General features: G+C 41.5%; 1 protein-coding gene across 5 annotated transcripts in view; it reads left to right on the top strand.

The window, feature by feature from the left end:
- Positions 1 to 7172, top strand: part of LOC143289481 (high affinity copper uptake protein 1-like) — a 12781-nt gene extending 5609 nt beyond the window's left edge. For 3 of the 5 annotated variants that reach the window (XM_076598463.1, XM_076598462.1, XM_076598461.1), the window contains 3 exons: positions 2274 to 2340; positions 3555 to 3720; positions 5256 to 7172. In XM_076598463.1, coding sequence (XP_076454578.1) covers positions 2274 to 2340; positions 3555 to 3720; positions 5256 to 5460 — 438 coding nt within the window. In that variant the 3' untranslated portion in view covers positions 5461 to 7172. The remainder of the gene's footprint in view (positions 1 to 2273; positions 2341 to 3554; positions 3721 to 5255) is intronic. The other 2 variants (XM_076598460.1, XM_076598459.1) reach the window with 1 other exon arrangement.
- Positions 7173 to 14728: the final 7556 nt, after the last annotated feature.

Raw genomic sequence — 14728 nt, 5'->3', positions numbered from 1 at the left:
TATGAGATCGCCCGGCCAAATAATCGGGGTGGTAAGGAGAGTGACTTGGGAGGGGCATGGGGGAGAGGGGGTGGGGGGGTGGGCAGGGAGTGGGGCTTTCAATTTTTTTCAGGTATCGTTCTTTGTTATCTGCCCAAAAGAAATCATTTAGTTTATTCATCGTAGTTTGACGTTCGTGTGGAAAAGTAGTCATTTACGTTTTGTGAAGCATGTGTTTGACGTTCGTGTGGAAAAATAGTCATTTACGTTTTGTGAAGCATGTGTTTGACGTTCGTGTGGAAAAGTAGTCATTTACGTTTTGTGAAGCATGTGTTTGACGTTCGTGTGGAAAAGTAGTCATTCACGTTTTGTGAAGCGTGTAGTTTGACGTTTGTGTAGAAAAGTAGTCGTTCACGTTTTGTGAAGCATGTAGACTGACGTTCATGTGGAAGAGTAGTCATTTACGTTTTGTGAAGAGTGTAATTTGACGTTTGCGTAGAAAAGTAGTCATTTGCGTTTTGTGAAGCATGTAATTTGACGTTTGTGTAGAAAAATAGTCATTCACGTTTTGTGAAGCGTGTAGTTCGACATTTGTGTGGAAAAGTAGTCATTTACGTTTTGTGAAGCTTGACGTGGTTTGACGTTTGTGTGGGAAAATAGTCCTTTTTTTTTTTTTTTTTTTTTTTTTGCTGCCCCATCATCTGCGCCGTTTCAGTGGCATTACTCCCACGCCGCTCATTTAGATTCCCCCATACACGGCCACACCCCGTTCGTCCGTCGCAGTTCCAGCGTCGGCAGTCCACAGGGAACCATTGATGTTAGGTCGCCTGGAGGACACACACACCAGAGGAGACCCTGCACTGCTGCTGAGTCACTTCAGTGGTGTTCAGTGGTGCCTGTTCTGTTTTAACGTACTTAGGACACCACCTACTAAGCCCCCTACTAACGACAATAATGGCTTAGTCGCGGAGCCAGACTGAGTGAGCGTCTCTCCCAGAGTGGAGACCACCACCACGTCCCTCAAACAACAGCCCCCCATGAATCTGCCGACACTGACGACATTGACAGGACTCACCCCAAGCACGGAAGTGGAGGGGTATCGAAACTGAGTGACCATAAGAGCAGGGCATGAAAGGCCACAGACTTTGAAACTATTTTGTTTATATTGATGACGATGAAGGAGGATGACGATGATGATGACGATGTTGCTATGGAGGTCCATTTTGGTTTGGGACTGCGTGACAAGGCTGTACTCTACGCTTCCTGTCATAATGATATCCCGGCGTCAACCAGGCCCGAGAGATACAGACACTTGCAGTGTTGGTCAGGTAATTAGAGCAACACACCCAAAGACGCATCCTTGAAGTGGATGACACTCGACTGTGTGGTCCCAGTCTCCCCATTTAAGCCCATAGCACATTCAACTCTGGGTAGGAGCCGGCCACGGGCCGAAAAACCCACCTCCGCTGGGATTCGAACCCGCGTCCTCCCAGCCGTCAGTCCGCGACGCTAACCACTTCGCCACGGCGGCTGGTGTCCTTAAATTTTTGTCTGCAGTTTGACGTTCGTGTGGAAAACGGTCCTTAACTTTTTGTGAAATCTGTGGTTTGATATTCGTGTTGAAAAATAGTCCATTGCTTTTTGTGAAGTCCGTACTTTGATATTCGGATTGAAAAATAGTCCCTTGCTTTTTAGGTCTGTAGTTTGATATTTGTGTGGGAATATAGTCCTTAACTTTTTTGTGAAGTCAGTAGTTTGATATTTGTGTGAGAATAAAGTCCTTAGCTTTTTGCGAAGTCTGTAGTTTGATATATTTTCATTCTATTATCATCATCTTAGATGAACCGACTATAAATGAATAAACGACATGTAGTTTGATATTTGTGTAGGGAAATAGTCCTTAGCTTTTTGTGAAGTATGTAGTTTGATATTCGTGTTGGCAATATACTTATATAGTCCTTAGCCTATTGTGAAGTCTGTAGTTTGATTTTCGAGTGGGGAAATAGTCCTCAGCTTTTTGTGAAGTCTGTAGTTTGAAATTCGTGTTGGCAATATACTTATTTTGTCCTTAGTCTATTGTGAAGTCTGTAGTTTGATTTTCGTGTGGGGAAATAGTCCTCAGCTTTTTGTGAAGCCGTAGCCTTTGGAGTGAAGCAATCTGAACGGACCAACACCACGTGGCTTCACGTGCCCCCACACCCACCCGCAAAAAAAACTGTCTCCCCTCTGACCCTTATCCCTCCCCTCCCCTCATTTTCCCCTTCCCTATTATCATATGGTTTCTGGTGTTACAGATGTTTTTCCACACGGGCTTCTTGGAATACGTTCTGTTCAAAGGAGCACTGACAAAGACGAAAGGAGGTCAGACTGATTGATTGATTTGACTGACTGGTTGGTGGATTGGTTCGTTTGATTGATTTATTTATCGACTGATCGATTGATCTTACATTGTTGATTTTGCTTGTTTATTTGTATGTTCGCTGGTTCATTCAATTGTCAATTGTCCGCCATTTTGTCGTTCAGTGTTGCTATATCTCCTCCCCTCCCCCCCACACCCCTCCTCGGCCCCTCGGTCCTCCTCTGTTTATTTCTCTGTCTCCGTCTCTGTCTGTCTGTCTGTCTGTCTGTCTGTCTGTCTTTCTTCATCACACCCCACATACATTTTCCTGACATTATTCTCATTGTTTATTCTTCTACTTATGTACACATCTCCCTCGATCCCCACTTTTTGCCTTCTATCTCTGACTCATTCTCTCATCCTCCTTCTTTCTTTCTCCCATTTTCTCTTCGACATTGATTGCTCTGTTTGTCTGTCTCTGCTACACACTTCTATCATTCTTTGGTACTTCATTTCGTCTTTCTTTTCTTTCTTTCTTTCTAAAATTGTTTTGGTTTTTCCTTTCTTTTTCATTTTTCTACCACTCCCACATCTTTTCATCCTTTCGTCCAGATTCCTTCCTGCTTTCCTTCCTGCCTTTCTTCCTATTCTGCCTTTCTTTGTTCGATTTTCGTTCCTTATTTTCTTTCTTCCCTTCACCCCCCACCCCTCCTTTCCTTTCTTTGTTTCTTCACCGTTTCTTCATTCATTTCTTCTTTCCTTTTCCCCATTCCTTCATTTCTTTGTTTCTTTTAAATCTTCCATCTCCCCCCCCTTTCTTTTCCTTCATTCCACCACCCTCCCTATATTTTCACTCGCTCCTTCCTCCTTCCATCCTTCTTTCCATCCTCTTTCTCCTTCCCCCATCCATTGTTCCCATTCTTATTCCTTCTTCCTTTTTGTTCCTTTCTTACCCCCCTCTCTCCTCCCCGCCCCCAACCTTCTCGTTTCTTAATCTTCCTTCGTTTCTTCCACCCTTCCCCTTCCTCCCTCCCCCACTTTTCTCTTTCTTCCTTCATTTGTTTCCTGCCTTCCCGTCGCCCACTTCATTTTTCGTGTCTTCCTTCCTCCATCCCCTTCCCTCCCTTTCCTCTCTTCCTTCGTTCCTTCCTTCTACTGTCTGCCTTCACAGTCTTCATTCCTTTCGTTTTTTGTCACGCCGCCCTCCCCTACCTCCATCTCCAATTCTGCCCAACAGAGTTCGCGGCAGCCTGTCTAGTGGTCGTAGTCTGGGCCGTGCTGTACGAGCTGTTAAAGGCCTTACGCGACGAGGTGTCCCGTCGCCATGTCGCGCAAACCATAGCCCCACCCACGGGTGTTGCCCCCTCGTCCGAGAAGGCGGTAGTCTCCGGAAGCAACATTGTGTCAGTACACGGATGATAGTGTGTTGTGTTGGTTTGTATTGTATTGTATTGTCACAGCAGATTTCGTTGTGTGATATTCGGGCTGCTCTCCTCAGTGAGAGTGCGTCGGTACAGTGTGGTGCCGCAATTTTTTTCAGCGTTCAAGTGTTTTTGTTTCCTGCTAGAGAGGAATCTTCTGCTTGCCAGGAGCAGTGCCGTTTGTTGCCGTGGGCTCATTTCCGTACGTCGAGGCCATTACTCAAGGCCTACTGAAGGGGGTATGGGGTTGGGGGGGGGGGGGGGGGGGGGGGGGGGGGGGGAGATGCTAGCAAGTTTAGGATTCGATGGATTCGATCTCGCACCCTCGGAATCTCGCTTCCTAGGCAGACGCGTTATCACTAGGCCACCACTTCACTCCCTGGTGTAGACAGGGAAGTGAGTGAGATGAGCGGGTGTGATAGGGTGTGGACAGTACGGTAAGAGGGGAAAGATGTTGGGTGGTGAAGGTGGGAGAAGTGGTGCAGACAGTACGGTAAGAGAGGAAAGATTTTGGGTGGTGAAGGTGGGATAAGTGGTGGGTGGGTGGTGATGGGGGAAGGCAGGCAGGGTTTTGTGGAGGAGGAGAGAGGGGAGCGGAGTGAAGTGAGGGGAAGCTAGCAAGATGGGTGCAATTTGCAGAGAGAGAAGAGTGGGTTTCATAAGGATGGTGCAGTTGTGGAGGTGAGGAAAAGGGTGGATGGAAGGCCAGGATACTGTGTGTGTGTGTGTGTGTGTGTGTGTGTGTGTGTGTGTGTGTGTACAGTACACATTTATATTGGTATTTATTTTGGTCACGAACAACAATACCTAAGAACACCAGACTTAATTACTCACATTGACAAGGTCTGTCCAATAAAACTGAGCACACACAAAAATGTGGACCCAACGTTTACAACACACGTTTCAGCAATTGAAAACAAAACAAAACTGACAACAAAAACATTTATTCACTGACATTTTCTAATTGGACATAAGTGCAATCAGGCACTGTTTAACACACCTACACACCCTACAATCCTTGATTTAAACGAGGGAGAATATAAATATCTTGATCAAAACGAAAATTGGTTTTGCGCACAATTCTCGAGAGTCTTTCAAAATAAACAAACAACACCAACAAATAGAAAACATGGGAAAGATATTTCCAGTTTTTTTAGGTCAGGATTTTTTTCCCGTTGGGAAATGATTCTTATTTTCTTTGTTGGGCAGAAAACATACTTTATAACCTAGTGGGAAGTAACACTTTCTGATTTCTGTGTCAGGCAGGAAAATGGATGTTTTTAATCCAGTTGACAGTAACTCTTTACAAATTCTATGTTGGTCAGTAAACATCATTCAGAACTCTCTGTTTTCTACGGTGGACAGGAAACAATTCAAAACACAATTGGAAGTAACTATTTTCAGTTTCTGTGTTGGTCAGGAAACATAATTCAGAACTCTTTCTGTTTTCTATGTTGGACGGGAAACAATTCAAAACACAATGGGAAGTAACTCTTTCTCGTGTCTTTCTCGGACAGGAAACAGATATGTTCGCGGGGCCACCTTCTCCAGACGGGACTTCACGCTGTGCAGATCTTCATGAGCTACTGTCTGATGCTGGTCTTCATGACGTACAACGTCTACCTTGCTCTCTGCGTCATCATTGGTGCCACCCTGGGCTACTTCATCATCGGCTGGAGGCGGCCACGTGAAAATGCGGACAAGAGCGAGCACTGCCAGTGACTCTGTACATCCCGTGTTGAACTAGGCAAATCAGTCAAAAGAAATGAATGACTGTTCGATATTGCTTTTGCATTACAAGTTCGTTCAGCCTGAGTAGTCCCCACTGTTAACTGGCCGTGGATGAGGCGAGGGCGTCCGTGTGTATGTGTGTCATTATGCATGCCATAATTGGCTGTATAATAGTCAGTATAAAAGACAGATGCCGTCAAGCAGTTATTGAGAAATATTTTGAACAACCCGGATGTGACAAATATTTGTCTCCGATTTTTTTTTTTTTTTTTTTCTAATAAAATTTATTTTTCAAAGGACAGTCCAATATTGGAATGTCTTCCTAATTGGCCAGACAACACACACACACACACACACACACACACACACACACACACACACAGAGGGAGAGAAAGAGAGAGAGAGAGAATCAAACTTACAAAACTGAGATTCTCTGAAATATACCCTTCACGCAAAGCAGAAGACGCCATCAGTGTCTCCAGTCAGTAATAACTGTGAACAATCCAGTGGATGAAAAGAAATAAAAGGAGGTCTCACTGCAATAAAAAGCCATAAGCCTAAAGCCTGAATGGTAATGGTAACATGCTAAGAACTTAAAAAGAAGGTTATTCAACTTATTGTGAAATACCAAATGTAGCCGTGTTGTGAACCGAGTGGTTTATCATAAAAGGGGACGGTTCAAAAGAATTAATAATTTACTGAGTTATAGGATACAAAAGATCCACGCGAAGACCAAGAACATGTAGAGGCCAGTCACTGTGTTATTCTCGGACAATGAATGAGTAGATGGCTTACAGTTATTTGCTTACCGCATATACATTTTATATTTTTAGAAAAATTTGTACGAAAGGCATTTAAACGAAGTCTATACATTAGACTTGTAATTTGTCTTGAATGTGCTGCTGGTGTCGAATTTAGAAAATGTTTGGGATTAGCTGCATTCTTTGTGTTTACACAACATTGGTAATATTGATTGTTTGAATCTATAAGTAATTTCTTAAATAGATTTCTAGATACATTTTCTATACAACTAATGCATTCATGTAGATCTAACTGGATGTGAAGTTGTATTGCGCCTTGTGTGTGTGTGTGTGTGTGTGTGTGTGTGTGTGCGTGTGTGTATTTCCGTGCTTGCCTTCGTGCGTTTTTTTGCCATCATTGTCAGCTGGAATATGACCATTGTGGCTAATTGATTGAATGTTAAACAGTTACAGTTGATTAGATCTCGAGCCTTTGTAGTGTGCATTTTTGTAGACAGATGATTTTGTGTGTGTGTGTGTCTTAACAGGTCTGGGGTAAATACTCTAATGTGAAAATGTTGGTGATGTCCTAAATGTGAAATTTAGAATGATAACCGCAGATGGTGATGATGACTGTTGATCAGTAGTGATCAGTTCTGGAAGAGAGATGTTGTTATTGACATTTAATTGGTAACTGTTGCAAGTTACACATGTGACGTGTCTGAGAAAAAAGTGTGGACAGCCACCACACCATTTGAGACAGACGCTTGGAATCCATCAGCTGCCGTCATGAAGACTAAACCAGACAGACACACAGATAGTGTTCCAGGTATCAAAACTGAACCAGTTGATCACTATGAGACAAGTAATATGCATAATCAGTTCCAGTCTGTAGACAAAGGGGAAATGAAAGTAGACAACATCAAGTATGGATCTCATACTTTGTCTGCTGAATACTCTCAGGCAAACTTTCGACATGATAGTTCAGAGGTAAATGTTGATTTCCAGACTGAACGCCATGATACAGCAAACAGTTTCAGTTTCAGTAGCTCAAGGAGGCGTCACTGCGTTCGGACAAATCCATATACGCTACACCACATCTGCCAAGCAGATGCCTGACCAGCAGCGTACCCAACGCTCTTAGTCAGGCCTTGAGAAAAAAATAAAAATAAATAAAAATAAAAATAATAAAATAAAATAAAATAATTTAAAAAAAACAACATCAGCATTGAGAATAAAGTAGTCACAGCAAACATCATTGGTGAAGTTGTAAAGACTGAAACAGTAATAGCAAACATCAGCAGTGATATCATCGAGAATAAAGTAGCCACAGCAAACATCAGCAGTGATATCATCGAGAATAAAGTAGTCACAGCAAACATCATTGGTGAAGTTGTAAAGACTGAAACAGTCACAGCAAACACCAGCAGTTATGTACGGACTGAAGCAGTGCCAGACATGATGACATTGACATGTGCTGCAGTCAGATCCGACTCCTCCTCCAGCAGGGGTGAAGACGACAGACCAGCAGGTGATAACCAGGTGGGTAAAACGTTTGGTCAAAAGTACTTTCTACAACAAGAAGTGCTGTAATAAACATTTCTTCCTTTACTTACATTATAGTTTTCTTGGGCTGTGATTTTTACATTACTCAGATATCTTCCGAGTTTTAAAGGTAACATTTTTTCTGACAGTTTCTGATCTAGGAACTTGCCATCATTACCTGCAAATGGTTTACTAAGAATATATTATTCTGTGACAATTTTTGGCTCACATGACAGTGATGAGAAACTCTAGAGAGTGTTGGACAGTACAAGGTCTTCAGAGAAGGCCCCCCCCCCCGCCCCCCCGCCCCCCAATCCCCACCCCCCTCCCTCAATCAAGTGTTTCGGCCCTTATCTCCTTACACTCTATGGGGGCCGGGCTGCACCCAGGTCATGACTCCTGGATGCCCTTGTATTGTATATATATATATATGTATGTGTGTGTGTGTGTGTTAAACTAATAGGATTTGTTTTCTCTTAAAATTCTTTATCGGCATCAGACTTGGCTAGAAAAACAAAATCAGTTCTTTACACACACTGCTGATATAATCTAATGATGACCAATGCACAAGTTTCAAAGAAGGGCACGAGAAATTATTAAGAAGTAATCAAAATCCCAAAACGGAACTTACGCAGCAAAATCCCCAAACTCCGGCCGTGAAAGCTTTGCGTACATCACAATCACATCCACACAGCAACATAAACGTTCGTGTGGTTGGTGTGAGGCTACTAACAACAATTTGTGGGATTACAAGTTGCCATTCGAAGGAAATACTAAGAAACCACGCTGAGGCTTCATTATGTTAAAAGCAATGACCGTATCCGACGAATGCAAACCTGCGTTTCAATGCATGTATGCCGGGAAAGAGACGAGGTGCGTCGTTTACGTGCTCGATCGTGAAAAAGACCAAGTCATCGTGGTCAAGTCGGTCAAGAGGGATCCCGACATGGAGGAGGAGAAGCAGGTTGAGTCCATCGTGCAGGAGCTGCTGGAAGAGAAGAAGCCCTACTTCATCGTGTGGGACCTGGAGCCACCGAAGGAGAGCGGCGTGTCCAGTGGCGTTTATTTCATGGACCTGTGTCTGGATGATTTCCCTTCCCGGATCAAGATGGAACACGGCAGCGCGAAAGACATGCTTAAGAAAGAACTGTCAGGATTCAAGGGAGAGGCGACGGTGGACACCAAGGATGGTTTGGAGTACAACAAATTTATCAGCCACTTTAAGAATTGAACTGTCATCTATGTCTTCATGTCCTTTGCCGTGTCGCTTTGCTGGCTTCGGGTCTGGACATCTGACGTGTCTGGAGTTCGAGAATTTCATCAGCAAGTTTAAGAAGCTGAACTGTCATCACTGTCCTGGTTACTTACCGTGTTTGCCTTATGTCTAGACAGTTTCCTTGATTTACGAAAATATGTATATAGAAAAATATACTGTATTTTGTTCCTAGGCTGTGGGAAGGGGGAAAACATACAGCTTCAGTTTTGACAGCGAACGAACAGCATTTCATGCCACACCGGATATCATGCCCTTTTCAGTGTTATGGAATTTTGTAACGGAAAGAAGAGGGTCTCTTTGTTTTCTTTCTTTCTTTCTTTCGTTTGTTTTATCAGGATCATTATTGTGATTATGAATATTGTAACTGATAATACTGTTATAACTGGTTTTTCTTTCAGGTTCTGCTAAATGTATTAACTAAACTCGTTTAAGTATGTTTGTTGTACTGAATTGCTCCGCCTCAGAATATCACTGTATATATATATATATATATATATATATATATATATATATATATGTGTGTGTGTGTGTGTGTGTGTGTGTGTGTACACACACACACATATATATGTATATATATATATATATATATATATGTACATACATATATATGATCTTGTTAGCCATCACTGCCTGCGGTGAATTATACATTAGAAACTGTTAAGACGTATTTATAAACGAGTCACGCCAAAAAAGAACAACAACAACAACAACAAAAACAAACAAAACAAAAAAAACGGCCTTGAGATCCATTCTGATATACCTGCAGTTAGCCCCCTACTTTTTCTTCATATACCTCTTTTGTTGGAACCATTCTGCACGAAAGGTTTGCAGATAACAACCTAGAACGTCGATGACGTTCAATATTGAAAACGAAGACATTTAATGAAAATGATTTAAAAATATAAAAAGGAAACAGCTGACATTTAAAAAAAAAAAAAAAAAAAAAAAAAAAGCGGCCTCGGCAAGCCTATTTAAAACACACCACCGAAATTACTGGATGGTGATTTACAGCTGACATTGTTGTTCTCTGGTCCACTGGTGGGTGCTTGGCCACCCTGTGAAAGTGACACTGAGTGAATGCAGAACTGCAAACACTACACGGGCAAAAAAAAAGCGGATATGAGACTTCGATGAATTCGCCAGTGTGCTACATTGTCAGACTACAACCAAATAAGTGCTGAAGACTGGCGCATTTTGACTGCAATCTTCTGCAAAGCATTCTGAGACATGAGCCCTCTCAAAACTATGGTTTGTTCCTGTGTGTGTGTGTGTGTGTGTGTGAAGGAGAGAGAGAGATATCTCTTAAGCTTCCCCCCTACGTTTTGAGCACGGGTTCGCGTGGTAAGTTCTGTCACGTCACATAGTGTACTGTTGAACCCACGTCATGGACGCCATTGAGTTTAGAACTCAGGGTTTTTGTTCGCATAATTACATACTAACGTATGTGCTCGTTCATTAATTAATTAACCACTCGGTTTATTGTTCTTTGATATCATTACGGACCTGTTTGTGTTACTGTTTCTTTACTCTATTGAATTCGTTCGACAAGCTCAAAAAAAAAAAAAAAAAAAAAAAAAAGAAAAGAAGAGAAGTAATCAACATTTCCACAGTCATTTTACCATAATATATTTTTGCTCTTTTTCACAGTACTTTTCCACTTCTATAACGCAAATGAACACATCGATTAATAGTACTTTTGTTTTCATTTTCAGCTTTAACGACGATTTATTTTGCTCAGTATGGAAGTTTGTATTTGTATTTGTATTTCTTTTTATCACAACAGATTTCTCTGTGTGAAATTCGGCCTGCTCTCCACAGGGAGAGCGCGTCGCTACACTACAGCGCCACCCTTTTTTTTTTTTTTTTTTTTTTTTTTTTTTTTTCGTATTTTTTCCTGAATGCGGTTTTTATTTGTTTTTCCTATCGATGTGGATTTTTCTACAGAATTTTGCCAGGAACAACCCTTTTGTTGCCGTGGGTTCTTTTACGTGCGCTAAGTGCATGCTGCACACGGGACCTCGGTTTATCGTCTCATCCGAATGACTAGCGTCCAGACCACCACTCAAAGTCTAGTGGAGGGGGAGAAAATATCGGCGGCTGAACCGTGATTCGAACCAGCGCGCTCAGATTCTCTCGCTTCCTAGGCAGACGCGTTACCTTTAGGCCATCACTCCACATGCACCATGCACACATCCGCCTTGAGCAGTACAATATACCATGTATTGGGACATCAGTTTGAATATACCATGAGAATTTTTTTTTTCCAACACATCTCGCTCACTCAGAGCAGAGCATTACTTTAGACAACTCACCCCCTCACCCCACCCCCACCCCAAAAGACTCAAGTCAAAGACATGTTGTGTTTTCCGCTCAGTGTAGAAGCCTCCATATCATTTACATTCAGCCAAGAGAGTTTGTTGTTTTTTTCATCTCTCACAAGAAGTGGAAACTTGTTACCCATTTTATTGACACATGTGTTAATGTGAGTCTGTTATCACTCGGCATTGGTTGTCTGAGTGTCCGCTGTGTCTGTCTGTCTGGAAGACATTGTGCTTTACAATGTCCTCCCCCCCCCCCCCCTCCTCCCCCTTTTCCATGATCGATGTATTCGATTAAGTATGCATCTTGATGGATTTGCCTCTCTGTTTTGTTTTTGTTGTTGTATCCCTTAATGAATGTGCTCCACTTAATCTTTACTTCTTTTGATTAGTATATGTGTGGTGGTTGTCTTACTGTTGACAGAAGTTATCACAGATTAATGTATTTTCATTTCAGAAGCAAGTAAAGATTCATTCTCCAGTCATGACTAAAACAACACCTCAACTATCAATATCTGAAGTAATCAAAACTCCTCTACACAAGTCATCCAACTCTTCTGAGTCACTGCTGCCCCCGAACAAAATTCACATGCGTCAGCGTTGTTCTGCTGTCTTTGTGCTGTTTAGCAGTTTAAAACGACATATGATGTATTTTCATGGTGAGAAACCAGATGCTGTGTTACCTGTGTCTTCCACACCTGGTGGTTGTGATGCTGGTAACTATAGCAGCATGAACATGGACAATGTCTCTGACCTTTATGAGAGAGAAATTGCACAGAGAAAAGACGACAAAGATGATGATAACACTGACAAGGAAGTTGTGGAGAAGAGGAGCAGGTGGCATGCGTGTGGGGTGTACAGTAAAGCTTTTACTAAGGCTGTTCACTTGGAGACACACGGGTTGTTTCATACCAATGATAAACCATTGACGTGTGTAGCAAGGCATTTACTCAGGCTGGTGCTTTGAAGACACACAAGTTGATTCATACCGTTCATAAACCGTTTGTGTGTGACGTGTGCAATAAATCTTTTAACCAGGCTGATAGCTTGAAGACACACAAGTTGATTCATACCGGTCATAAACCGTTTGTGTGTGATGTGTGCAGTAAATCTTTTACCCTGGCTGGTAACTTGAAGAGACACAAGTTGATTCATACCAGTCATAAACCATTTGTGTGTGACGTGTTCAGTAAGGCTTTTACTTACGCCGGTGACTTAAAGACACACAAGTTGATTCATACTGGTCTCAAACCGTTTGTGTGTGATGTGTGTAGTAAATCATTTACTCGGGCTGCTAGCTTGAAGAGACACAAAGTGATGCACACTGGTTGTAAACCGTTTGTGTGACGTGTGCACTAAGTCTTTTACCCACGCTAATAACTTGAAGATACACAAGTTCTGTCATACACGACTTAAGCCGTTTGTGTGTGACGTTTGCAGTAAGTCTTTTGCCCGAGCTGATAAAATGAAGGAACACAAGTTGATTCATACAGGTTTTAAACCGTTTGTATGAGATGTGTGCGGGAAAGATTTTACTTAGGCTGGTAGCTTGAAGAGACACAAAATGATTCATACTGGTCATGAGCCGTTTGTGTGCGACTTGTGCAGTAAGGCTTTTACTCAGGCTGGTTACTTGAAGGCACACAGGAGAGTCCACACAGGGGAAAACCTTACACATGTCCACACTGTCCTGCAGCGTTTAGGTGGTCAGCTGGTTTGAAGAAACACATACAGAAATTACACGCGTAAAACTGTTCACAGTGCAAGCTGTCCTCAGTGCTTATCCTCCTGCAAAACTCTTCCATGCCATTGATAGTTTTCACTGTTGTTAAGTGTGCTCTGTGTCAACATAGTGCAAAGAATGACACAAACTATGCTTTCAGCATTTTTAAGTGTAAAAAAAAAAAAGTTTTACTTACTGATTTTTCTCCAAATGTTAGAAATGTCATCAGCAAGTACATTATTTGTTTTGTTTCAACAAACGTAAGACATTGAACTGTAAATACGAATTCTAATCTGTTTCTGCAGAATTGTTTCTCATCAATTATTACATTATGTCAGAAGGCATGTGTTCTCATAGTACTTTTTGCACAATTCAGAATATTGTTAGATATGTGTTGTAAAAAGCCTTTACCAACCTGATGATGCTTAAAGGCTACACCTTGGTCTCTGACAACAGATACAGGATAAATGAGTTTGTAACTACAGTTAGGAAGCTTTTCAATTAAAATGAAGTGAATGTCAAAGTCTGAACCTCGCAGAATGAAGGTCAACGATACAGGTCCTCATCAAACGTCACAGTTTACACGATACTCTTACAGGCATGTCAACACTGAGCTAACAACGAACATTTCGAGACCTACTTGTCACTGGACATTTTGTCCCTCTCTTGATGAGAACTATTGCTCAAATGTTAGATTTATGTACGCACGTATAAATCATGTAAAATGCAGCTGTGATGCATTGTGCATTCATTTGAGGGTAACTCACATGTGATGACATTTTTTACGTGATTAATTTGCATTATCTTGTTTTATAATATCAGAATTTTATTACTAGTATGAGCAATGTAATTTTCCTTTTGTTTGGTTATTGTTTATGTTGTCTTTGTTTTCTGTTGTTGTTGTGGGGTTTTTGACTCACTTGTGTAAACAAAGTGAGTCTATGTTTTAATCCGGTGTTCGGTTGTGTGTGTGTGTGTGTGTGTGTGTGTGTCCGTGGTAAACTTTATTTGGCATACAAATAGGAAAAATTCAGTTGTTTCCAGTCATCTTGTTTAAAACAATATTGCCCCTTTGGGTTGGGCACACACACCAAAAAAAAAGAAAAAAAAAGCCAAATTATATGCAAACTGAGTTTACTGTTATATTTATATTTTTTTATTCTCTAAACTTGGCACTTTGATCTGATATTCTCACACAGCAACAAGAGCAGTCATTTTTATCGGTTTTGTGTGTGTGTGTGTGTGTGTGTGTGTGTGTGTGTGTGTGTGTGTGTTCAAACAGGAACTTCTTTTGCTAAGCATGGAAGTCAGTTATATTTATTTTGCATGTCTTTGGTGCAGATAGTGAAAAAGGAAATTAACCTGTAATTAATGCTAGGGAGTTTAATTTGCTTTAAACTGATCTTTCTCATCTTAAACATTATATTTTGAAATTATACTCAATACATAAAAAGCTTGTGTGTTTTACTCTCAGTGTACAGGGCTTTCACTATGTTCATTCGCCCAAGTGGTCTTTTTCGAAAAATACTGAAATCAATATGACGAGTGGACTTTTTAGATCTATTGGCTGAGCACTGAAGGGCATGGGCAAAAATCAATTGCGTACACATATTCATAGATATTCAAAGCGCATACTCATATTCTACGCGAACGACGC

Source organism: Babylonia areolata, chromosome 14 (genome assembly GCF_041734735.1).
Source record: "Babylonia areolata isolate BAREFJ2019XMU chromosome 14, ASM4173473v1, whole genome shotgun sequence".
Taxonomy (NCBI): Eukaryota; Metazoa; Mollusca; class Gastropoda; order Neogastropoda; family Buccinidae; genus Babylonia; species Babylonia areolata.
Note: the sequence above shows the minus strand (reverse complement) of the source record. Positions and strands in the feature narration are given on the sequence as shown.